The sequence below is a fragment of the Perna viridis genome, chromosome 14 (genome assembly GCF_037379345.1).
Source record: "Perna viridis isolate PV_CMFRI_1.1 ecotype Kerala chromosome 14, ASM3737934v1, whole genome shotgun sequence".
NCBI lineage: Eukaryota > Metazoa > Mollusca > Bivalvia > Mytilida > Mytilidae > Perna > Perna viridis.
This window is the reverse complement of record NC_142458.1, coordinates 29,467,454-29,493,563: the sequence shown is the minus strand read 5'-3', so window position 1 is coordinate 29,493,563 and position 26,110 is coordinate 29,467,454. Positions and strand designations below refer to the sequence as shown.

General features: G+C 33.0%; 3 protein-coding genes across 5 annotated transcripts; 2 read left to right on the top strand and 1 right to left on the bottom strand.

Moving 5' to 3' along the window:
- Nucleotides 1-258: 258 nt before the first annotated feature.
- LOC148598925 (uncharacterized) lies at nucleotides 259-2,083 on the bottom strand. The gene is made up of 2 exons (XM_088561531.1): nucleotides 1,426-2,083; nucleotides 259-661 (listed from the first exon to the last, which is right to left on the bottom strand). The coding sequence occupies exons 1-2, from the start codon at nucleotides 1,810-1,812 to the stop codon at nucleotides 413-415; spliced, it is 636 nt and encodes a 211-aa protein (XP_088417657.1). The 5' UTR covers nucleotides 1,813-2,083; the 3' UTR covers nucleotides 259-412.
- Nucleotides 2,084-3,424: 1,341 nt separating this feature from the next.
- LOC148598924 (translation initiation factor eIF2B subunit delta-like) lies at nucleotides 3,425-15,749 on the top strand. 3 transcript variants are annotated; one of them, XM_088561513.1, is made up of 12 exons: nucleotides 3,425-3,549; nucleotides 5,671-5,986; nucleotides 6,724-6,805; nucleotides 7,907-8,093; nucleotides 8,625-8,739; nucleotides 9,449-9,525; nucleotides 10,383-10,485; nucleotides 10,925-11,058; nucleotides 11,365-11,456; nucleotides 13,707-13,792; nucleotides 14,397-14,577; nucleotides 15,181-15,749. In XM_088561513.1, the coding sequence occupies exons 2-12, from the start codon at nucleotides 5,678-5,680 to the stop codon at nucleotides 15,387-15,389; spliced, it is 1,575 nt and encodes a 524-aa protein (XP_088417639.1). In that variant the 5' UTR covers nucleotides 3,425-3,549; nucleotides 5,671-5,677; the 3' UTR covers nucleotides 15,390-15,749. The 3 variants fall into 3 exon arrangements, with proteins under 3 accessions (XP_088417639.1, XP_088417640.1, XP_088417638.1); XM_088561514.1 differs by having other exon boundaries at nucleotides 3,454-3,478; XM_088561512.1 differs by having other exon boundaries at nucleotides 3,513-3,639.
- A 5,170-nt stretch (nucleotides 15,750-20,919) lies between these two features.
- Nucleotides 20,920-23,175, top strand: LOC148598923 (serine protease inhibitor Cvsi-1-like). Its single transcript, XM_088560463.1, has 3 exons — nucleotides 20,920-21,078; nucleotides 22,193-22,324; nucleotides 23,031-23,175. The coding sequence occupies exons 1-3, from the start codon at nucleotides 21,039-21,041 to the stop codon at nucleotides 23,138-23,140; spliced, it is 282 nt and encodes a 93-aa protein (XP_088416589.1). The 5' UTR covers nucleotides 20,920-21,038; the 3' UTR covers nucleotides 23,141-23,175.
- The last annotated feature ends 2,935 nt before the right edge of the window (nucleotides 23,176-26,110 follow it).

The window sequence follows — 26,110 nt, the reverse complement described above, 5'->3', positions numbered from 1 at the left end:
TGTAACTTTGTATGCATGATTTTTATTATTTTATGTTCTTTGAGTGTGTGTCTGTTTTACATGTCCAGTCTGTGTCCCTGGATTACATTCTTTTGATGTCCGCTGAATTCCTTTGATTACACTTTTTTATGGTATCTTGCTTTTGTTTTGTCTTAGGTTTTATGTTTGGGTTTTTTATTTGCTTTGTTTTGTTTTTGCTGTTGGTTTTGTTTATTTTTATTTATTTTTTTTTTACTTATTGACTTGTTTGGTAAAAGATTATTATCGTTTTTAACTTTTTTATGAAAAGAAAATGCAAAGCAATGTAAAGTTAAGCTATGACTAGTGTAGTATGCAGGTCTCGCTTTTACCATAACATCTTGTTAATGCGTGTATATGTATTCATAATGTTTACACTCCGTATATTCATATTTCAAGAACATGAAAACCTTTGAGATCTAATATTCATCCTCGTTACGCCACACGTTAAAGTTTTTGACCTTCTCTTTACGGGTTTGTCTACAATTACAGGGGTTTCCTTCTCCATCTCTGAATCATCAAACAGAGCGTCTAAATGATCTTGGTGTTGGATGCACGACTTGTGGACTTTTGTTTTTTGAATGTCTTTGTAAATCTGGAGGAATTGTTTAGCTAAAGCTTGGTCTTGTTCTCGAACTTCTGCCTGTAATATGTATAACAATTACATGTACTTTATATGAATATTGTACTTAAAATATATTTAAAACCATCCAAATCGTATACTTTTTTAAATCAACGAGACGGCGACTGACGAGTGTAGTATACAAAAATATATCGGGGTCATATATGAATATACAGTCAAGAATTCTGAATCAGTAAGGTTCATACAGCAGAATATGCAGAAATAACTGTATTACCGCTGATAATAATTACATTGTGATTTTTTGTCGTTGAAATATGGTTTGTTTTAATATCCGCGTTCATCTCTTTAAAAACAGTTTATGTCTTGTTTCGGTTTCAGTCAAAAGTAAATATGACTTTTATTGTCTAACATTAATTCTAGTCAACAAATTCTTCAGAGCTCTCCGATCGAATACATTCTTTTTCAAGTAAGCTCATAGATATTTTACGCAAATAGATATAAGCAACAAACAGACCAAAATTTCAGATACATCAAAATCCAGATACAACACCTGTACATGACCTGTATGTGAAAATGGGAAGTAAAGACAATCTACATATACATTGTATACACTAAGTAGACAACAGAATAAAATACGATTACATATATAAAACCGAAAATAAGGGAAACAAGATGGCCCACTAAAAAAACAAGCACATGCAATATGAACACCGACCAAAAAAAAATAACAATATTTGAATTTCATATTCTTAATTAATACAAATTATTACACTTCGAACTGTTTCTGGTGTATAATCATGTAACAACGGCTTATTAATTGTTACCTGCAGCTTCTTGATGTAGTCGAGTTTCTCGGAGAGTGACATATTCTGACATTTTTCTAAGTCACTGCTACTAAAGCAAGAGTCGTTCTCTTGAACTGCGGCTAGAAAGGAGTGACTTGAGACTTTCCTCATTCTGATGGGACTTGTACTATCTACATGTATAGCATTGTTCATGAGTGGGCTGTCATTGGAGCCACTGCGTAGTCTACCACTTTCTGAAGATTTCCTGCGATCCGATTGGTTAGACACGGCGTCCAAAAGAGTGTGAGTGGACGCTTTTCTGATCCGTCCTGCTGGGTTAATGACGTACCGTCTGACATCAAGTTGAGGACGCAGCTTGAGTTTCTTCGTAATATCCATTAACGCTTCCAAATAGTCCTTGTTCATTTTGTTTTGACTAGTTCTTGCTGGAATATTTTTTTAACTAATGCGTGAATTCCGTTTATAAACGCACTGTATGTACATATAATACTCAATTGTCAGTGCACGTGTTCTTTTGTCGATATTGGTGCTCCGTAAGTTAAATAGTTTGTTATTTTCGATCGTGCGTTCTGATCAAGTCCTTCGACGACAATTAGAACAAGGCAGGATATTGGAAAATTATCTGACTTGTTTGCATATTTACATTCAGGGCTTAAGTACATGTACTTGTATCATTTCCCTGTAAACACATGTACAGGAAACTTAATCACCTCTTCACATATATCATGTTATAATAGTAACATATATTTTCATTGTTTATATATTTATCATAATCATTCCACATTGGATGATGATGACAACAAACATCTATTTGAAGAAAAAAAACCTTTCCGGTGGAAAATGTCAATTTAAAGATCTGTATATACATCCTCAATGTTAACAAGAAAACTTATAAAACAGCCTTGGATGGTGTTCTAAGTCACTACCTCTTATTTATTGAATCTTTATTATAATCTCTATTATATAAATCCCTATTATATCATGTTGTGTCTACCCTATTTATGAAATATTGCAGTATTCGAAATTCAAAAATACGTAAAACACTGAGACTTCATTCCTTGCATGGCATATGGTAGAACCTCTTGGTGATGGATTTGGCTTCCTCTTTCGGCAGTTTTGGTTTTGAGTTCTGCTATATAGCTAATATTTTGATTATGATCTTCCTACATAATTGATTGTAATGCTGATGATTAGAGGTTACTCCTTGAAACACGTGTACAGCATATCGAAATTTACAATCTATATAACTGGTATTTTTTTGTATTTGATGTCAATGATCATTGTATGATGATAATCATAAAGACAACATGCACGTTGATGCTTTAAATGATAATATAAGTAAATAACAACCAGCGATACTGGCTGAACCGTGTTCAAAAGAGAGTTTTTTTAATGTGTAATCGAATATATTTTATGATGAAAAAAATCAAGAAAAAGCATCAAAGATGTTGGCTAATTATATAATATTCAAGATAAATTAATTAATCCAAAAACGATGGCTCAAAGGATTGAGGACGTATGAATTATTCAAAAAAATAATTCAAATTTCTTTTTAAATTTTGCATTAAGGGTAATGGGAAACTTTTTTTATCCCATGATGAAAAAGTGGTAAATGATTTCAGGAATAGTATATGATGTTAGAAATGTGTTGGCCAAAATTTTAATAAACTCTGATGGAAATCTGATTTATAAAGATTTTTTTCACAATCCTATAGATGTAAAATGGACTCTAATCAATGGACTATAATCAATGTTTTTTTATAGTAGTCTACTATAAAAATCCTTGCATAGTGCTCCGAATTTTCCGAGTACTTTATTGGTATTTCAGATAACTTTCAATATTACAGATCGCTGCAGCTGTTATTTCTCTATGATATGCACCCATGTTCATTCTAATCAATCATTTCTGTGTATTGTCTAGCTATTTATAACCTACTGAGATTTATCAATAAATTTGTTGTTTATTGATTTAAAGTTTTGTTGATTGATTGAATTGTCACATTTTGGGGGTACGTTATGGTAGTCTGCTGAAAAGCTTCGTTGTCGGTTATTACATGTAGCTAGACTTTATGTAAGAACTCTTCAATGTTATTATTTCATCAGCTAGAAAAATGATGTTCAGAAATTATATTTAGACTAGGGGTAAATAAACCGATAATGTTTGTTTTTAATGTTTAAGTGCGTAAACTGCATAATCTGGAATCAATTATTTGCGTTTTTTTCTTATTCGAGGTAACGTTATGTTATACTGTGTAAATTATGAAAGAAAAAGAAGGGTGATCATATGTTTGTACATTCTGTAAAACTACAAATGCTTGTACATGTAATTTATACAATTTGTATTTGTGCACCTGAAACAAATATATGTCAGAAAGGCACATTGTAGCTAGTACTAGAATGTAGATTATTCGTTGTACATGTGAAACCTGTGCCAGGCTGTGGCAAGATAGCCTTCCTGTGTTACACATAACATGTTCAAATGTTGCTAATGGCTTAGCCTTAAGTTAAGGATTATTTTTTTAGCTGAAGCAGTTTGTTACTGGCTTGACACCGAGCCATCTAGGCTTTAATCCCCATTGGCAGGCATATATTTTTGTAAGTCAAATCATGCTCTCCTATTACTTTTGGCACCCAAGAGGCCAACTGAAAAAACTAAATGGTGCGAATGCAATATGCTCTTAAAAAAAGGCGACTTCTGCTGAAATCTTGGTTCTGATGATATGATTGTGTACTCTTTCATAACTGTGATGACCCGATATGAATTTTTTAAAAATATTTTTAACAAAATTATATAATATGTGGATTTAATATTTATAAGATAAGAAAACTTTATTTTGATTCGATATGTCATAAATACAAACACAAGCTCTGAGGAGCTTTTGACTGAATAAAAAAAAATAACATAAAACATTGCAAGTATTAAAACATACATGTATGATAGCAGAGAACTAAGCATGAAACTAAATCAGCAGAAGTACTATAATTCAAGTAGAAGCGAACAAAACGTATAGCTAAGATAAGCATGATATAGAACAAAAAGTTACCGGCATGCTGAACAGCAACATTCTGAACCATTCCAGGACTGAATTATCCTTTTGAAATGAGAAAAGCTGTTTTCTGTCCTGAAATGGTTGGGAAGGCTGTTTCTGAGTGTTGCCACAGCAAATTTAAAAGATTTTTTGCTATATCTGCTGAACTTCACCTGAGGCACATCCAATAAGATCACATACCTAAAAGAATATTTAGAATTTTGTACATTTCTCAGATTTTTTTTACTTATATGAGCAATATTATGAACAATTTTAAAAGTTTCTAAAGCCATAGTTCTTATTCATCTGATCTGCAGTGAAGGCACCCTAGCATTGATGAGGAGTCCCTGGTATTAGCTATTATAGTTCTCATATATGAAACAAAGTGCTGTTTCTTGCACTTTTTAATTTTTTTTTTAAATTCTTTTCTGCACTAAAGTGCCAAGCCAAAGGGCAAAAATTGAAATTACTCATAATAAAAGTATGAAATATAGTTTGTTTACTTAAGTGATCCAAATAAGAGCCTAATCTTTTAATACGTTTAGTTAATGCCTTCCTGCAGATCACAGTGATATGATCATCAAAATTTTAACTGATAGTCAGACTCTATTCCTAGTAATTTTACCATTTTTTCACAAATGAGGACTGAATTTTGATGGGAGGATTTTTCGCAAATTTAAGATGAATTTAATATGGAATTATATTGGATTTGTTGCAGTGAAAATTCTCAAATCTACATGAATCAGTCATATGTCATTTTACATCCCCCTTTACATAACAAAACTGGGATCAGATCGGTCACCGGTCTTCGATTAATGATCCCTCAGCTATCAATCAGTCAGTGGTTATCAACCTTCCAAATAGTTGTGCTGATCATTCAAGAACTGTATTAGTCAGAAATTTAAATTAAATATCAATTATTGTCTGAAATTTGAATTAATATCTATTTTTCAAAATATTTTTAAAATTTAACAAAAATCAGTTTTGATTAGTTTTTTGATAACCCTTATTAATGAATGATCAATACCAGGTTGGAGTAAGAAATTTACATCTATTATTATTACTTTGTACTTGACAGTTTAACTATGTGTACAGCTATGGATCATACCCCGTAGACATGTTAGAGTTAAATATTTTTATTTTACTGTCATTGTTTCATGTTCTTCTGTAATCATAGCCACTAAATGGAGTAGTTGTATATTTTATGTAATTAACATATTTTTTATTTCTTCAGAATAATCATGTCAGACAGAACAGCTTCAGGGAGTCAGGAAAAGGGCCAAGGTCAAGATGGAACCCCAGGTAAAAAGAAAGAGAAGAAACAGAAGGGGCAAAAGGGAGGTAATCCATCTGGTGACAGTAGTCAAGGGGGACAACCACCTAAAGATGGTGTTTCACCAAAGGGGAAGAATGAAGAGAAAAAACAAACAGATGCAGGTGAAAAACAGAAACAGAAAGGACAACCCAAACCTCCTGATGTAAATCCGACTGATCCCAACAAACCACAGAAAAGTAAAGCTGAACTAAAGGCTGAAAGGAGAGCATTACAGGTTACAAATATTTTTTTATGAGGAAGACACATGAGCCAAGCCACTCAATTAAAAAATATCATTTCTTTAAAAAATCCCATCCTTGGAAACCTATGGGGGACTTTGTAGTCTATTACTCTCTGGGTTATATAATTACTGAAGTAATAGCAGGCTCTCGAGACACCATATATTTCTTAGGGAGATGAAAATAACCTTCAGTCTTAAACATGTCAGGTCTAGCTATGATTTAGTTTTACAGTAAAGGATTAGGAGTCGAAGTAGAACTTGTCTTCATGAAAAAGTGTATTGTGTGCAGGTCCCAGGTCCATATACACATCAAAAATCATAAAAAAAATTCAGTAATTTTAGTCACTGATTTTATAAAGAATCAAATATCCACCTTGGTTATTATAGATGTAAAGTTTATATCATGTACATGTACATTAACATGTATTGGATATAGATTATACAATAATTCACCAGTCCATTGTGAATAATTTTCTTATTATAATGAGATCACAAATTTGAGTCATTTGAAACTCATAATAAACGAAACTAATTAATACAAAGTTCAAAATTACATTTTAAAAACTTTAATTTAAACAATATTTTATTCAACATAAAGTGAATACAGTTAAGCAGCAGACATAAACTCAATTTAAATCATGCTAACAAGGAACAAAGGGTTTGATGGAAGTCATTTCTGTTTCCATAGTTTCTTATGACATTTCTATGTCATTTTGATTTTCTATTTATAGGAGCAACAGAGAGCTGCAAAGGCACAAAAGAAAGATGGCCCTGGGGCAGCTGGTTCAAGTAAAGATACTGGATCTGCTTCAGGTAAGGCTAACCTAACCATTATACTATCTCAGGTTGAAATGATTATGGTTAAATCCATAATTAAAACATTTCTTTGAACTTGTTGGACTATAAAGGCATACAATATCTGACAATTTTGATATTCTAGGCAAAGCTGACCAAAAGTAGAAATATGAAAGTTTGTATACTTGGTTCATTTAGAAACAAAATCGGAAGAATTCTAATTAGGTGTATGATCAAAACACAGGTCAACTTGGCAAAATGCCAATATTGATTTCATTAAATCTTATGCAAGTTCTTTGTTGGCATTTTAGGTACATATCTCTCATATTACAGTACCATACATGTTCTTTGTATTGATATCCTCCGTTAACAATTTTTCAAAACTCTTCTCCTCTGAAATTACAAGACCAAACCGAACCAACTTATCAAATTTTCTTTTTGATCTGTTAAGCCATGTTGGAGTTATTGCCCTTTTTCGAAGTTTTATTGCAATTTTTAATGTTATTTCTTTAAAACATTCTTCTTGACTCTTTTAAACTACTGGATCAATCAGAACCAAACTTGGTAGAATGTTCCTTAGTGAGTTATGCATAGGCTGATGTAGGTATTTTTGATCCTTCAAAAAACGTAGCTGCCATTGCAAAAAATGGAACATAATGGCCAGACAGAAGTTTTTCGCATATATCTCCAGTACCGATAGGTATAGATATCAATTCCTGAAATGATAGTCATTTTAAGGCTTATGAAATCTGCATTGGGTCAAAGTTGTCTGATGACTCCTTGTTAGAGTTATTGACCTTGAAAGGTGGAAAATGATTTTTTAGTAGTTTTCAGACAATATCTTCTAATTTATAATAAATAAAAAGTAACTTTCAATTAATGAAATGATCCTTATGATGAGTTCCACCAAATTCTTCTTTAAGTCTAAATTTTCAGACAACTCCTTGATAGAGTTATTGCCTTTAAAAGTAAAAAAAAATTAAGTACAAAATGTATGTGACTGATTTGGGCTCCTTGGAGCCTCTTGTTATGTGACGTGTATGCTGAACAGCGTTTAAATAGAGGTAAACTTTTTTATATGTAAGTTAAGAATTTTGATTGAAGCTAAAATCATTTTAGTGGCTAAGGCAGAGCCTAAGAGGGTACCAGATCATCTGATGGCAGATGATGCGCAGGCTCAGAAGAAAATGGCAAAGAAATTAGAAAAGCAACAAATACCCCAAAGGACGAAAGTTCAACGACAGGTCAAGCTGTTTGATCATTTACATCAGTATGAAAGAGAATTCTCATTAACACAGAGCTTAAAGTAAGTAAAATTGATGGTCTGTTTTTGTTCTATGCTTGAAAGATGTGGAGGAACAGAGTCAGTATCCAAGCAAGCCTCAAACAGACGGGCAAACTGATCTGCGTTTCTGTCGGTGTACCTTTAATTACTGCAGATAAATAATGGGACAATCTGTATTTTCAATGCACAAGAAGTGTTTAGTATGATGTAAAAACTTGAACTTTTATTTGTAAAGATAATTATACTGGAGTTTATGTTATGTTAGTATAGGTGTTATCAGTGATGGGGGGTGTACGTGTATAACAGCTTTGTTGCAAGTAATCACAAATTTTTAATTTCTACTCTATTTAAGACCAGTTTGGTGGTCTTGTGGTTTGGTGTTTTCCTTGAGTGTGGGATGTGATTGGTTCAAACCCTAGTCCTGTCATACCACAGACTTATAAATTGGTAGTCAGTGTTCTCATCATTGCCATATTCTGTTTCAAGTTATAGCATGTAAACAAACAAAAAATTGGGATTGGGTTTAGCACAGTCGTTTATTTCTCTTGTCAGATTTAAGAACACCAGTATCCATCCAGTAATTGTGAGGTTAGGAGTCCAGTATGCTGAGGGTGTTATCTGTGGATCTAATGCTAGATGCCTGGCAATGTTAGCTGCATTTAAAAAGGTATGCTACAGTAATACAGCACTATTAGGTTAATGGATTATTTACATTTGATTGATTTCATTATTAAATCCACATTTATGATGAATTTTCTACATTTATTTGGGATTTTGAAGTAATTTTGTAACAGAACTGCAAACACCATGTAAATAATTGGTACAGTGCGGTGAATAATTTTTTTTCCATATTTGTTAATACAGTGTACCTGATAAAACTCAATGAGAGGGTAGTGCTGGCTTTAACGGAGGGTTGGAGGTTACTCTTAACACAGCATGATCTTAATGACCTAGTGGTGAAATTGAGCATAACCTCTTTTCTGTTATGTTACTACATTACAAATTAGAATCATAGTAGATAGAAAAAAAAATGTCCAATTGATGAAAGGATCTTTACAATAAGGCCTAAAATAGAACTTGTATGATGTCCCCTTATTGGAGTTATTGCCCTTGAATGGTAAAAAAGGTACCAGATGAGTGATTCAGATTCCTAGGAGCCTCTTGTTATGTTTTTACATTATAACTTAATAGCAGTTTAATCATTACCAGTATAACCAAGTCACATGTTTGACAACAATAAAACATGTTAGTATAATCTGACTGAAGATTGAAAGAAATAAACAAAGATTTTTTTAATGTATCATCCCAGTAGCCATGGAACATGAAATGAATTCGTATTGCATCATATTCTATATTTAGCCATTGATGTATTACAGGTAATAGCAGACTATACTACACCAGCACATAAAGAATTATCCAGAGATTTAGAAGCTAAAATCAAACCCTACATCAGGTAATTTAATTAGAATTTTATTCCTACTCAACTCAATGGATGGTACATGTGTATTGGAATTATCATGTTTGTCTGTCAGTTTAAATTTCGTCACAATTATCTTAACTCCCAATAGATGGATACAATTGTAACATCCAAACACATGTATAACAAATAAATCATTTAAGAAATGATTGATGATGCCACTATCACACAGATGATAGACACTTTCTTTATTCATTCAGAGGACATGCTTCTGATGAAATTAATTTATTAAAATTTACAAAATTAAAAACACACATTGGTCATTTTTTTACCCATCAAAAACCATAAAGGTAAGTTAATACCATTGCAGTACCAGAAAACCTGTCTAATCTGAACCTGTTATGGACCGAGGAATTTGTAAAGTTTTCTCAGATTCAAAATGATTCGAAATTGAAATAAAGAGACTTAAAAAGAAATAAGGACAGATATGGTGGAACGCTACAAATGTACCAGAGTATAATCTAATTATGAAATAGTTAATACTTTCAAAGATTACCAAAAAGTCTTCAACAAGTATAAACACACATTCTGAAATCCCTGTACAACAAAAGTAACTAAATCCATGGAAACAGAACAATGATAATTCTTCAAAATCAAACTAAAAAGTAAAATAATGGCACAAAGACACATTAATGTCCAACATTCCAGACTAGACAGGGGCATGAAGTGTATGGAAGGGTTAAGCTAGTGATATAGGGCCTTAACCATCCCCCCTTTAATGTTAGGACAAATGAACTGAAACAACTTATTTCATAGGAAGTCTGGTTTATCATTTATTTTGGGTTTTGTTTGGAGAATTTCTGTTGTACTTAATGATGTCACATCAATTTCAGTTTTCTGAACCAATGTCGACTGATGTCGGTGAGTATGGGAAACGCTATAAAGTATCTGAAGTATAACATATCTCATGGAACTAGAGACCTTTCAGAGGCTGAAGTAAGTTATCATAAATAATAGTTATGAAGAAACATGCACATCTATTATTATATAGACAGCAGTGATTTACCCAATGTTCCCAGTGTAAAAATAATAAATAATTCACTCTGAAATAAATTTGGTAATTTCACTCTCACACTTTCTCTGCCAAAACATCACATCACGTATATTAATCCGCTGTTCACAAAATTTTAAATTTATGTTGAAAATAGCAACGAATAATGGAAGAATTCAAAGACCAGACAGTGAAAACAGAAAAACACAACAAATAACATAAAATAACCAAAATGGTACGAACAAAGCAACAAAAGTAAATGAGCAACTCAGACTTCAGTAAAAACTGGGAGTATGGACCAGGTGCACCGTAGGGTACAGTGACAGAAGTAGTGTTGTAATTTTGTATTGCAGCTTATTATTTAATTCCTAATGTATATTACAGGCAAAGAGAAAACTGATAGATGATATTAACAGCTACATAGATCTGAAGATTAAATTGGCTGGGAAAGCAATTTGTGAAAGCATTAGTGATAATAAGAAAATTGTTGACAAAGATGTGATTGTAGTTTATGCTTGGTAGGTGTCAAGCTTCAAACAGTATCTGGTGTTTGTAATGTATCTTTTAATGTTGTTGACAACCCTCTGTAAAATTGAACGAATCTTGAATTCTCTGAAAAATGTTAAAGACTTTTTGTTATCTTTTTGAAAAGTTTATTAACAGCTTACTTGAAAGTTGAAAAAGGCCATTATAATTAAGAAATTTTCCATTTATCAATAAATATGAGAAAGAAATGTTGCTGAAAATTTATAAGATACCTGTAATATTTTAATTGCATTTTACATGAAAGATAAAAATATAATATTTGTATTTTTTTCCTCAAGTTCATCTTTAGTTTTGAATGTACTACTCACAGCACATAAACAGGGTATTAAGTTTAGAGTAATTGTTATTGATAGCAGGCCAAGAATGGAAGGTAAGTCATCCTTTATTTTATGGTTGTCATGTCATCAAAAGCAAAGGTATGTTATTCTGTTGAAATAATGTATTTGTATAAAACCTGTCCCTGTCATGGCTATATGATCTAAGGCTAGCATACTTACCCTGAATGCTGGAGGATGTGTGTTTGATCCCTGACTGAGTGACCACACTAACGACATTAGAATTAGTAGTCACTGCTCCCTCTCCCATGCATGCTGTATTTAAGGGGATGATCTAAGGCTAGCATACTTACCCTGAATGCTGAAGGATGTGGGTTTGATCCCTGACTGAGTGACCACACTAACGACATTAGAATTAGTAGTCACTGCTCCCTCTCCCATGCATGCTGTATTTAAGGGGATGATCTAAGGCTAGCATACTTACCCTGAATGCTGGAGGATGTGGGTTTGATTCCTGACTGAGTGACCACACTAACGACATTAGAATTAGTAGTCACTGCTCCCTCTCCCCATGCATGCTGTATTTAAGGGGATGATCTAAGGCTAGCATACTTACCCTGAATGCTGAAGGATGTGAGTTTGATCCCTGACTGTGACCACACTAACGACATTAGAATTAGTAGTCACTGCTCCCTCTCCCATGCATGCTGTATTTAAGAGGATGATCTAAGGCTAGCATACTTACCCTGAATGCTGAAGGATGTGAGTTTGATCCCTGACTGAGTGACCACACTAATGACATTAGAATTAGTAGTCACTGCTCCCTCTCCCATGCATGCTGTATTTAAGGGGATTGAGTGACAACTAACTGGCTTGCTAGGAAGATATTAATGTATCATCATTTCCTTCAATCAAATAAATAAAAAAATATATTTAAGATTACGTTTCAGTAAAAATAAATTAATCTTATGTGATAGTTTTCAGGTCTTTTTCTAATTTGTTTTACTTATTTAAGAAGTGAATGTTGTGTTTTTTAAAAACTTTGGGAAACACGTGGATGTACGTACGTGTATCTCCGCTGTTTCACTGTTGCTGTTGTTAAGAACCTAACCGCCTTGGAAAAAAATATAACTCCAATTATATTATCAAAATCGAAGCATAGCTTTTCTAAGATAGGAAAGGCAATCATTTTCTCGTTTGGAATTTGCAGCTGTGGCTTGAATTTTGTTTACGTCACATGATATGTGTAAAAATATTCCCTGCATCCGTGGAGAACTGTAATATTTCTGGTATCGGTACATGTACAGATTGATCTGACAGGCCAAAACTGAAATGAATGTTGCTAGAGATGCCGTTATGGTGGAACGGTACTATTTATTTCCCATAGGGACAATAGTGAAACTTTTGAAAAAATCACATCCTTAAAACAATGACGGAGCTATCAACTGACTTTTTTCCAGTAATATCTTCATTTCTCTAACTAAAATTGCAATCAAAGTCATAGCAAAACTTTCTCGATTTTTTGGTATTTTAAGCAGATGATGTTTGGGGTCAAATTTCCCCCCTTTTTCTGTGAATGGTGCATAAATTTTAAAAACTCATAATATTTAAATAAAATGGTTTTCAAAAAGTATAATGCAATTTTTTAAAAGTATAATAATGTTAGAGCCTGGAATTAATAAAACATTTTGGTTATCAGCACAATTTGTCCAATCACAGTGTCCAGTAGTATTTACTTAAGTAGGGTACACAAAAGGCCAACCTAAAATAATGAGAAATAGTACGGTTTTACCTTAAGGGATAAAAAATGTAAAGTATTGTGAGGTGCTGTAAAGTTATTGACCATTTTGAGAGCGAGGGGAAAGGGGGATATGGGGTTGGAATTTTGGGGGGGGGAATTGTTCAAATTATTCATTTATTGAAAATAAACTCCCCCATTAATTAAAAAGACAGATTTTCAAATAGAAATATTGATTTTACTTCCTGCTTAAATATAAATGAAAATATTGCACTTGCGAAGCAATTATTTTTAACCGGGTCGCCCCCTTTTTTTAATGTCCTTTATTATTTTTTACCAGTCTTACACAGATGGTACATGTATGATAAAGCTCATGGTGCTCACTGATTTAGGCAATGCCTACCCCATATTATGTATTATCAAACTACATATGATTTTACATCATGTATGTGTACATGTCTTTTGTGTATTGTAAGAACTTTAATGACCAGTCTACAGGAGTAAGAAAACAAAATGTCACTGAATGAACTGTAGAGGCTAAAGTGGAAAACATAGGATTAAATCACAACAAAATGTAGTTTTTCTTTTTATGTCTTGTCCATTTCAGGCAAAGAAATGTTGAGAAGGCTTGTCAGAGCTGGAATAAAATGTTCATACATGTTAATCAATGCTTTGTCATATGCCATGCAAGAGGTATGTTTTTATCAAAGAATTAGATAATATTACATGTATATTATATAGATAGCTGTGTTTTACCAAATGTTCCAAATGTAAAAATTTCACACTATGAAGTAAATTCAGTAATTTCATTCTCAGTCTTTTTCCCGCCAAAATATTATTAATCCAATCACAAAGGCAATAAATTATGGAGGATATCTATGTGATAAACAGGATCATCAATCTTGTGAATGACTGATATACTGTTTCTGTTACCACGGATGCTTGAAAAAACTTGCACGCTTATTAAATCTAAGCGTTCTTCAGCACTTGTGATCATATTTTGGTTATTCACTCAATCCTGTCCTGATATTAACTCACCTAAACCAATGAGTCATTTGAATTTGAATAGACATGATTAAGAATTGGATGGCACAATGTTGATTTCAGATACAAATGAATAATGTGTTTGATAACGTTAATTTGTGGCATTTTTTGGAAAGAAATTTGTTTTATTTTATTTTTTTTTTTCATCTCTTATATAATAATGAATGTATTCACCATCAATTTTCTGCTTTCGCAAACTTAAGTATTTTTATACTACATAATCAATACTCATTACTGTAAAAATGTATTCTAGGCAACCAAAGTAGTACTAGGAGCTCATGCCCTACTGGCTAATGGATGTGTCATGTCACGAGTTGGTAGCTCCCAGCTCGCATTAGTAGCCAAATCTTTCAATGTGTCTGTACTAGTCTGTTGTGAAACCTACAAGTTCTGTGAGCGTGGTCAAACAGACAGTTTTGTTCTTAATGAACTTGGTAAGTACATGTATTGAGTTAAAGTTACTGTTTATAATTTTTTCTTGTTAAATGCTTATTTGGCTGTTACTGATTTCATGGATTTGTCAGTTTATCAAATTAAAAAATGGAAAATAGAAGTGATATGATGAAAAGTAACCAATGCTCTAGCATTCAACCTTAATTTAAAATAGTAAGAAATTACAGAGATCACCAAAAAGACTTCTACAAGTGTAAACACACCTTTATGTAAGCTCAGAAAGGCCACAACAATGAAAGTCATAAAATCCATGGTAACAGAACAATAAAAATTCTTCAAAATCAAACAAAAAGTAAATAACAACACATTAATGAATATTTCATTGATGAATAATTTGATTTCAGAAGTAACACAATTTCTGATTACATTAATGAATATTTCATTGATAAATAATTTAATTTCGGAAGTAACACAATTTCTGATTACCATTATGAGTATTTCATTGATGACTCTTTTGGCCAATTTTTTTTGTCTTGAAAATTTCCAAAACTAGTACTCTAGGGAAAGTACTAGGCTCACAGTCAATTCTTCAGATGTATAATACTTAACTATATTATACTTATTTTTCAATGTTCTATTTTTAGGTGACCCTGATGACCTTGTGAACATTGGAAACAAAGCCCCTTATTTATCTGATTGGAGAGATTATAGCTCATTAACATTGTTAAACCTTGTTTATGATGTGACACCGCCAGAGTACATCTCCGTGGTGATAACCGAATTAGGACTGATTCCCTGTACATCTGTTCCTGTAGTGCTTAGAATGAAACAAGTGGAAACAGCAGAGACTTGATTTGTTGGTTATATATAGAACTGCAATAAAAAAAATACTACAGGAAGAATGGGCTCATACTGATATTTGTCAACTCATAAATAGTACCCTCTGGTGAAAGCAAGATGATGCCATTTCTTTTGGTGTATATGACTGCTTGCTTGGTTGTCTCATGGATATGTTAAGACAATTTTAAACTAGATTGATAACAGTTGCAGCGAAAAAAAAACTATAAAAACTGACATTTAAAAAATTATCCATCTCATGAAATCTGTATACAAACTTGACGACACCATGAAAAGAAAACTTGTAATAAAACAGTTGACAACATCAGATTTTGAAGCAGTATCTTTTGAAATTTTCAATAAAGATGTAACTGTGTACATTTCAATATACGTCTACTGAAAGAAATATACAAATTTAATTTAATAACAGGCAAAATAAGTATCTGTACCATGAATGCCCGTGCACTTTAATGAAAAAATGGACTTTCATAAAGAGGGTATCTAGATGTTGAAATCATCAACTGGCTTGCATTATATGCCTGTTTCAACGGATTGTGTAATATGTGGTATCCAACCCCCTCCCTTCATTTTAGAGTTTTAATGTTCAACAAAAAACATTTATGAAAAAGTATGCAAATCTTGATACCATTTATTTTTTGGTAAACAGCTGTATAGAGTTCAAAACAGTTTTGTGATACAGAGATATGCAAGAACACCCTGCTTTTCTAAAGAAAAGTTCAGTAACTCTGGAACAAGAATATTATTAATGTCATCATCAACTTCTAATTATACATACCTTAAGATCATGATAGTAAACACTTGTCTTAATTTTGATGAAGCATTAGAAGGAGCCCCCCCTTTTTGTCTTGGGTCATCAGTAAGAGTTTAGTGTTGAAGTCATAAAACTCAGATAAATAATTTATGGAACACCATAATCAAAAAGTGAACTGACTTTCAGACCACAATATATACTGATATTACCTAAGATAAGATAATCCAACAAATTTTCAAAAAGTTGCTTCATATCTATTTATATGTTCAGATCATACCCAATACTTGTTTCATATTTATGCTCTCAATTTAAATGTCTCTGTAGATAATTCAAATACTTTGCATTATGTTTTGCTTTTAAAATTGCACATATTTCACATGAAGGCTTAAAGTACTTTAGTTCGTTACTCTTTGTATATATTTTTGGTTTTTATGCTGCACAATTATTTTATTGGTATGGCACTGTGGTCATCGTTTTTGTGAAATAACTTGAGTATTAGTTATTCGATTATTATAAAATTTTACAACAAAGTTCCAAACAGACAAAAGTAAGGTTGATATTAATTTTGGTGGTTATGGCCCCATTCGTTTCAAAAGTTGGAGCCCAAAATGGTCGTTTCATGGAAATTAATTATATTACTCCAATAAAAGTATAAGAATGGCTGTGGTATTGTTTCATAATATTCAATACCACAATTATCAGACTGATTGGGGTTTTTTTTTTTTGCAGTAAACACTTGAACTTTTCAGAAATTAGGGTCCAAATACATGCATTTTCCCAAAGTCCAGACAGTAACTTGATAATTAGTGAATACATCTTTTTGAAATTGTATTAAAAGGTGTTGTACCACAAAAGGAAGATTGGGGTTGATTGGTAATATGACTTGAGCCAACTGAGAATTAGGGTGCCTCAAAAGGGCAGTGACAAGTATTTTTTCTGATTTCTTGACGATGGCTTGTTTATTTCTAGTCTGAGAATTATTTCATATAAAATTCCTCATAAAAGTCCTTGCCTGTGATTTGCTATCAAATTCAAAATACTTTAGTTTTCGAATTACAAGGGGTCACGCCCTAAAAAATCATGTTTTATTTTTGATGCCATATAAAATAAAATCAGATTCCTCATGAATATTCCTGTTTACATTTTCAATCAGATTTCAAAATCTCTTACGGTTTTCGGGATATAAAAACCCAGCTTTCGTAGGAAAACTTTGCAAATGATAGCCTAGAGCCCACTTTTTAAAATTGTCTAGATCCATAGACTACGAATTAAATCAAGGTCTATGCTAGAATCAGCAGGACAAAGTACGAGTCGTTTAATGTTATCGGATCTCCTTAACTGTATATTGTGTACTACTAATATGACCTTAACTGCTGACCTTAATTTAAACAAGTACTATCTTAAAAAAAAAAGATAGCCGACGCCGTAAAATTTTGTTCTGTTTTACTTTTAAGATTCTACATTTCTTTCAAGAAAATAACACATGGCACGCAATTTTTAAGGTTCCGATAAAGTTTTTTTTCGAACGCAATTCAAAAATTTCGATACCTATTCTTCGAACGCCACTAAATTATCTGTATTTGGCTAATCGGGAAAAGGAACTGCGATCAGGTGACTTGCGTTGCCATAGAAGAGCGTCCTTAAGGTCAAAGGGTAAGAAGCGAAGCTATACTGACTGCGTCGGAAAAAATCTTAATGTTTGAAGTTACAGATAAGCTACGTTTTGTCGCTAGTAATACCACAACGCGTCAAACATGAAGTTGTTTTTGTTTCGTTTTTCGTCCGTCGTATAGCTATAGGGAAACGTTAGGGTAGCCAGGGCACACGATATCAAGCCTCGGGGTAGCCGGGGCACACAGGATGTCAAGCATCGGGGTAGTCGGGACACGCAGGATGTCAAGCCTCGGGATGGCCGGGGCACACAGGATGTCAAGCCTCGGGGTAGCCGGGGCACACAGGATGTCAAGCCTCGGTGATGCCGGGATACACAGGATGTCAAGCTTCAGGGTAGCACACAAGATGTCCAGCCTCAGGGTAGCCGAGGCACACAGGATGTCAAGGCTCGGGGCCTCCGAAGGCACTCCTAAGCCCAGTAGTCCTATCAGTAATACATGATAACAAAATTTAAAGTTTTTCATTGTAGAACTTCTTAGAAAACTATCATTTCATTTTTAGGAGGCTAGGATCAAATTTTAAATAAAAAGGCAGGAATGAAATTGTCAAGAAATAAAAAGCAAGGACAGGCCCTATGAAAAAAAAAAGTAAAAATGCAGAATCTATTATTGTCCTAATTTTCGGCTCTTCCGAAACAGCATTCCTACGTTGGGCCAACGTTGGGTACCCAGTGTTGGTCCAACGTTGTAAGAGCAAACAGTTTCAACGTACGTAATGCCAACATTGACTCAATGAATGCCTAATGTTGGCCCAACAAAAGTCCAAAGTTAACTCAACCATGTGGTCCGACAATTTATTTCCTTAAGAATTTAACGTGTTTCCTAGCTATGATGCTAAGCACTCCTTCAGATTTTATCATATAAATTATTTATAGTTAGAACATACCAATGACAAGCTGATTGTAGTTCACAAGATTTATAATATTTTTGTGTTATATTAAAGTTCTGAATATCAAACGCGAATGTTGCATAAATATTACACATGCAGTTAACAAATTTGCGAAAAGAGCCAACAAAACTTTTTGACAGAAGTAAAATTACATTAATAAATATACCTATTTTTTTGGAGTTCCAACGTTGGGCCAACTTAGTATCGCAGTTTAGATGCAACACAATACATGTATTTGCTTTCATATCCCAGGATTTGTTTCCTTGTTTTACTTTTCTCGAGATCGACATTTTTGCGTCAAGAATAATATTAAGTCTGTTTTCAGATGTTTGTTACCAAAGTTGTTTCGACGTTAGTTCTATGTTGGCTCACTGTTGGCTCTTGGTTGGACATATGTAGAATAATGCAAATTATGTAATCATGTTTTTGATTTAAAAATTGAAATTTAACAATACTCTCAATTACAAATAGCTTCTAAAAGAAGTTATTATAGAGAAACATAAAATACAATGGTTGTTCTGAATATAGTACGTATAGGGCCAACATTGGGAAAACGTATTATGATATTAAAGTAATGAAAATTTAAACATGTCGTGTTTAACAATCGACATGTCTAGTAGAAACCATTCTGGTAAAAATAAATCAAAAAGAAATATATCAATAACCACAGCCTACCACATTGGGCCAACGCCAACGAACCATGTGCAACCACCAATCAATATTGGCCCAACGCAGGCATGCTATCGGGGTTAGCGGAGGAGATAAAAAGGCAGGACCTAAATTTTCTGAAAATAAAAAGACAGGATAGAAAATTCAATCCTAGCCCCCACACCCCTAAAAATCAATTGGTTGTTTTTGGCTTCCTATTTCGATGTTTTGGGTTTTCAGAAGTTGTTGAATACAGTTCATTTTTGGATCTCGATCTACCTATAAATTTAGTTCTCGCGCTGCAGTGTTTCTCTGTACCTGTGTATAATGTTGTTTTTGGGCCAGCTGCAGCCTATCGTATGGTGTGAGGGACTCATTCATGGGTAAACTTGAGCTGACATTTATCATTCCGTTGGGATTTTCGTCTCTTTTACTGATTCACCATCGTCTGAATATAGCTGAAATTTTGCTGCTCGGACGTTGAACCCCAACAAACTTATTCACCATATCCACTCTCGCTATGCGGATACTAAGATAATTGGTATTATTGTCTTTTGATTAATATTTAAGTACATAATAATAAGTATTTTATTTTTTACACATTGATCCTTGTACGAGGTTGTGTATCCACGAGTTACTAGTTTATTTGGAATTCGTGGCATTTCATTACTGATTTTTTTCTTCACCACTATATTTTTTTGGCTAAAAACTACTTGCAAGAAACTCAGTAGTGACCATGATCCCAGCAATAACAATACATCTAAACCTATTGTAGCAGGCATTTGAATAGTGAGGATTAAGAACAATATTGTAATGCAAAATTTGACTTTAAACAGACTGTGAATTTGCCACTACATGTACATGCAGTCAGAACCCTGAGAAGACTGATAGTCTTTGTACTTTAGTTCTGCATTGATTTAAACCAAGGAACAGATTGGAATTCGGACAAGGACAAAACCAAAATTTCAATGTGTAGTGGTCTAGGTACCGGATCCTGCTTGTATTTCTTATCTAAGCTGATGGTAGAGTACTTCAGAATGGGAAATATATGTGTTTATCTAATGGGAAATATTACGAATTAAGTTCTAACACAGTGCGCTTTCGTAATTAATTCTCCCATTCAACGAGGGCATGCATAGTAAATTGAAATCGCCTTGTCCGACCATCCGTCATACCGTCATTTTGAATTTTCTTGAAAATATCTAAACTCTCATTGAATGATTGAATTCTTCCTTGGTAAGTGGCTTTACATGAAAAAGGCATTTTGGTTTCTATCCGATATCAACATCATGTGGGATTGTCATACGAGTTTTGTTAAGATGACAACGCGTGCAACTTTAAGTTCATGAAAGTTGATGTGAATGTGGTACACAAATACCAGTTGTATTATGACTTGTACTTCTTCCACTAATTATAAGAGTAAATAAGACCATATTGTCACCCATATAAAAATAAGTTTGACTAATGACGAAGTTGCTCTCACATTTCTTGTGTAACTCTTCACATGAAAGATAAAAGTCCATCACGTCTATTCGAAGTTGGCTTCAATAAACGTAGAGATTATAAGATAATGTATTTCTGTTCCACATTTAGCCACGACAAGTCACGATATAAAACCTGAATATAAGCACGTCATCGTTTCAATTTGGTAGTAGTCTATATACTCGTCAGTGGGAATTAACTATGAAAGCGATAGCAGTTTTGGTTGGACTTTGCCTCATTGGTAAGCATAAATGCAATAAGTAATGAAAATGAACAGTAAGGACATTAGATTTAGCTTAATTTTCAATTTCATACAAAAAATGAAGTTTTCTAAACGTAGATATGGAATTCACTTGGTTCGTCTGCATGAAAAAGACTATACTGTCCACAAGATTTGTTTGTTCTTTTTGAAATGAATTGATTTTCGGAGTCTTGGTGGTGTGCCAAAAAAAAGCTTCTAATATATTTATAAGTTCTACCCATTGTTAAAAGCCACAATGTGACTGTCCTCAAGTTGTCAATTAGCCCCTGACTACTTCTCCTATCTATGATGTCATTTTTAAAAGGTTGACTTTTAAAACACATAAACAAGTGCCACCAGGGACTTTATATAACTAGTACTGGTATTTTATAGTCTCTAGTCTCTAGTCGCATTGGGAGGTATGTTTACTTTAAATTTTAAGTAGCAATGAAAATCGTGAAAATCGGACGTTTAAATCACTTATAAAACATAGCAAGGGTAATATGCTGTCACTAAAATGTATCTACTTCTTTGGAAATTTTTGAATACGATGTTTGAGTAAACAGTTTTCCCATGCATGGACACATTATTCAACCTTGATAAAAAAAATGCATAAAAAAAATCTCCCTCCCCCCCCCAAATAAAAAACAATCAACCCCAGCCTTTCGTTGGGTTATAGCTTTTTATTGTACAATTTTAAAGAGATCCATTCACTAAATTCAAAATTATTGTCTGGACATCATGAAAATACTTGTTTCCGGTCCATTTCTGGCCCTTATGCCTAACAAAACCTTAACTTGACCCCAGCTTCGAAATGCTCATTGTCACTTGGCACTTCGTAGTACAATTTCTAAGAGAGATCCATTCATTTATAGTCAATTTCTATATTGACATCATGAAAATGCTTGTTGATGGTCCTTTTTAGGAAACCATACAAATGATCTACGAATACCAGCGCCGACAGCGATAACATAGTACCATTATATGAATGCACATTTTTTGCTGCCCCATAAAAATTACGATAAATGAAAACTAGTCTTAAAGCTTTAAAAGCTTTAAAACTTAAAAGTATATTCAATGTTACATTTTGCATCATCTATAATTGTGGTTCCAGGCGTCATCAGAAGTGAGACATGTACCGGAAATACCAATCTGGACCAACAATGTTCTCACTTGAACTGTGACCAGGGCTGGCACTTGGCCTGTGTTTCCGGACAGTGTACATGTGAACAGGATTCTGGGATGAGTAAGTGTTAGCAAAGATCAGAGGTTATCCTATGTGTTACTTGTACAATGGAGGAAAGTTTTACTATAACTAGTGTAGATGTTTTCTTCACTGAAGTCTGACTGTACAGTACTTTGTCAGGTTTGGGTCCAGATATTTTGATAAAAGGGCCAAGAAAACAGGGGATTTTGACTAACATTAGCCTTAAAGTTTATTTAATTGCACTAAATTAACATTATTTTTGTGTGAAGGGTCATCCCACAGGAACCTCTAAAGATTCTACGACTCTTATTTTGGTATGTGCATATGATAAAACATTCAGTGGACATTGTTTAAAAAACGAATAAAATCTGCTGATGTAGTATTTGTAAATCAGAATTAAATAAGGAACACAATAAAAAGGAATATTAATCAAAATCGGAAGAAAAACAGACCTTCTACATAGGTTTTAATAACACACCTATTTTTAATTAAGCTTTTTGACCCCTTTTCTAAAACGGTAAGGGTCATAAAAATCAAAATTTTACAACAATTGGTCAACCACTACTTAAGTTATCGATCGGAAACAAAGTATCCACAAACATTATACGAAAACAAAATGTATACAGCCATATAAAAATGTATCTATCGATGGTGAATATTATCAATAAATGTGTATTCGTGTGTATATTCTTTGAATATACTTTATTATAACAATGATTCAAAGTATATTTTACTTTGTTTGTAGCCTGCACAACACTCCAAGATTGTCTCAACATGAACGGCTGGGACTGCCCCGATAACCGAAGACACTGTATCGACGGTACATGCAGATGTACCAGATGGATCATCGGATAAGCCATTATGGCGTCAAATTAAAACATTTTGTAGAATATTCTAGTTCAATGCTCCAAAAGTGCATGGATTATTTACACAAGACAAACACCCTCTTACAAAATTTGATAAAACGAGAAAATTAGTTTCTTATAGAAGGCTAGAGTTGACCCGCCCCCTTTTCCCAAAGTACAAATTGATACTGAGTGTAACGAAAAATTATTCTTCCGATGTCAAGTTTGTATATGTATAAAATACTACTAACACTAATTAAATACAAATGTAAAAAAATGTGCCAAAGACAGAACCGAGTGGAAATATTAGTTTTTCGAATAAATAAAAACAAATTTAAAGAAACACTCATCAATTTGAATCACTTCACACAAGGATCAACATTACACCAGTTTCCAATTTACACAAACACAACACCTATTCCGTATCGTAGTGTTGTGAAATTTCGTATGAACGTCAAACCAATGCAAATGAAAAGGTATGTGCTTGTCCTCACCGTCATCATAACATGCAAGAAAAAAAATATCATGCAACAGATGTCTAAAATCCAGTTTTACTGTAGATATTTCATTCCCTGCTGATTGAGTTTCAGTGAAATGTTTTAGTTCATTACCAGTCTGAATTATGCTGATGCAAACAATCTAGAAATCCAGAAAGAGTTATCAAGGGAACCAAGGTTATAGCTGCAATCAAAAGAATGCATTCCAGGGACAAAGACCAGACATGGAAAACAGACACACACAACAAAGAACATAGAGCAACCAAAATAATACATACATAGTAACAAAAGTAAATGAGCAACTCGGACTCCACTAAAACCTAGGAGCATGGACCAGGTGCACTGGTAGGGTAAGTGTCCTCTGCTTTTCTAGAAAGTAACCCGAGGTGTCCAAATTGAAAAAAAAAGTATTGTTTCAGGAACACAAATTATAAATTATGTGGTTTACTGTAAAACGTGATTTCTAGCCTTCCAAACGAGAACAGTAAATGACAAATCAAAAATATTATAGGCTAGGATTTTAACATGCACTTACATATGTATTTCTAACACTGTAGCAAGAACAAATTTTGACTGTATATATAATAAGTGAGTAAAAGACTAACTAGATCCATTAGATGTGCTGATTTTTATTGCACATTTTATACTTACATTGTAGATACAGAAAAAAAGTTCAATGAGAAGTTTATTTAATCAATACTTGTTCTGCTCTAACATATAAATCATTTGGGTTGAATACCAGTTCAGTTATATTCACTTCTTAAATTCACTTTGAAGTATTTCATACAATGTAGCAATACATGTCAAAGTCACAAGTTATAACACATACATGTACTGGTTAGTTATAAACATTCTGCAGATTCTCATATTATTCAATACAAAAATGTCCATTAATAAAAAAGCTGATACAAGTAACTAAAGTAAAAATATTACAGTACAAACTTGTGAAAAAAAAGTACACAAAATTATCAGGCCTTGTTGTCACAACTTAAAAATAGTCTCAATGTTCATGGTTCTCCCATGTCACTCATAGTTATTACTTTTGTTGTACTGAGGTCTGATAACACTATTTAGTAAAATTCGAAAATCTTAGTTACTTCTTAATACCTTGATAAAAAAAAATGGTCCTCAAAGTTTAATAAATGAAATAAAATTTCAGTTGACCTAGTGAATATCAACCCTAAAATGAGAGTTTTTAAACAAAATCAATTTTTGATGATTTTTTTCTCTCTTTCCCCAATTAATAATGAGTTATTGCACTTATAAAATGTCTATTAAGGAACACAAAATCTAAGTATTTATTTTCAAAATTATTATTCCAAGTATGAACAAGTTTGATATCTCTTTTTACAACTATTACCATATCCTTTACAAATGTCTAATTAACCATATCTTTCCATATTTTAAACAGATATAGGCCTCCCAGAAGATAAATGTCAAAATAATCACAAGTCTAAAGAGATATACAGAATAACAGCAGTTTAGAATTAGAGAAAGAAAATATCACAGTGCAGCCAGTGGAACATGATATTTTACTGAGGTGTTCAAAACTGATGTTATTCTGCTCATTGGCAATACCACAGCTGATTTAAGGAATTGTTGTCACCAAAATTTGATGATTATTTTCTGCTCTGACAGCTGTAGCCTGAAATAGAACGATCCATGGGTAAACAATAAAGTTGCAAGTTACAAAGAAATTTGTTCATGTTCCCAATTCATGTATTAAATTCATGGACATACACTCAGCTAGCAACTAACTATAACAAAACAAATTGAAATACAACAATGAAAAAACAACAATAAACCTCTATCAATATTTAACAAATTGTTGCTATAGAAACATGCAACACAGAAAATATTTAAATATCAAGAATCCATAGGGGGCAGCACTGTCGGGATACTATCTACTGGTACTAAAATAAACTGGAAGTGGAAATTATAAATAGTACATCAGTTTAACAGATTTGGATGGTAATTATATTCTTACTACTGAATATGTCCAACCATCAACTGCCAATCGAGTTTACTAGCCATGAGCAGCTGAGCAAGTTGGACATACTTTAAATTATTTGTTCAAAGAAAAAGAGGAAGCCCTTTTCAGACACAGGAATCTGAACTTTCTGACTGTCTATTGCCCACTCTATATACATTCTGTAAGAAAAAAATTGCTTAGATAGATTCAGGAACTTGCTCCCACTAGCAAATATATATTAGTTGGAATGCACATTTGGAAGTGGTAAAAAGCCCCTGTGGATGGACAAAATTTTTACAATGTATATAGGATGTCCCCCAACCATATACAGTAATATCTGAAAGTACTATAATATAATATAAAGTTTTGAATACACTGTACATAATGGCTTACATATAGGTTAAATAAAACATTGGTGGGTAATCATATCTGGAATGGATACAATCTTAACAATGACTAAACTTAACAATAAAAAAACATTCTGCAATCTATTTAAAACAACCAGTTACTA

Excerpts from the sequence above, each read along its gene's own strand:
- LOC148598924 (XM_088561512.1), top strand. The coding sequence starts at position 3,578 with ATGTTTAAGTGCGTAAACTGCATAATCTGGAATCAATTATTTGCGTTT. Across the intron at positions 3,640-5,670 it reads GCGTTTTTTTCTTATTCGAG|AATAATCATGTCAGACAGAA; the intron begins GTAACGTTATGT and ends TTATTTCTTCAG. Across the intron at positions 11,457-13,706 it reads TAGCAGGCCAAGAATGGAAG|GCAAAGAAATGTTGAGAAGG; the intron begins GTAAGTCATCCT and ends TGTCCATTTCAG.
- LOC148598925 (XM_088561531.1), bottom strand. The coding sequence starts at position 1,812 with ATGAACAAGGACTATTTGGAAGCGTTAATGGATATTACGAAGAAACTC. Across the intron at positions 662-1,425 it reads ACTACATCAAGAAGCTGCAG|GCAGAAGTTCGAGAACAAGA; the intron begins GTAACAATTAAT and ends TACATATTACAG.
- LOC148598923 (XM_088560463.1), top strand. The coding sequence starts at position 21,039 with ATGAAAGCGATAGCAGTTTTGGTTGGACTTTGCCTCATTG. Across the intron at positions 21,079-22,192 it reads GGTTGGACTTTGCCTCATTG|GCGTCATCAGAAGTGAGACA; the intron begins GTAAGCATAAAT and ends TTGTGGTTCCAG. Across the intron at positions 22,325-23,030 it reads TGAACAGGATTCTGGGATGA|CCTGCACAACACTCCAAGAT; the intron begins GTAAGTGTTAGC and ends CTTTGTTTGTAG.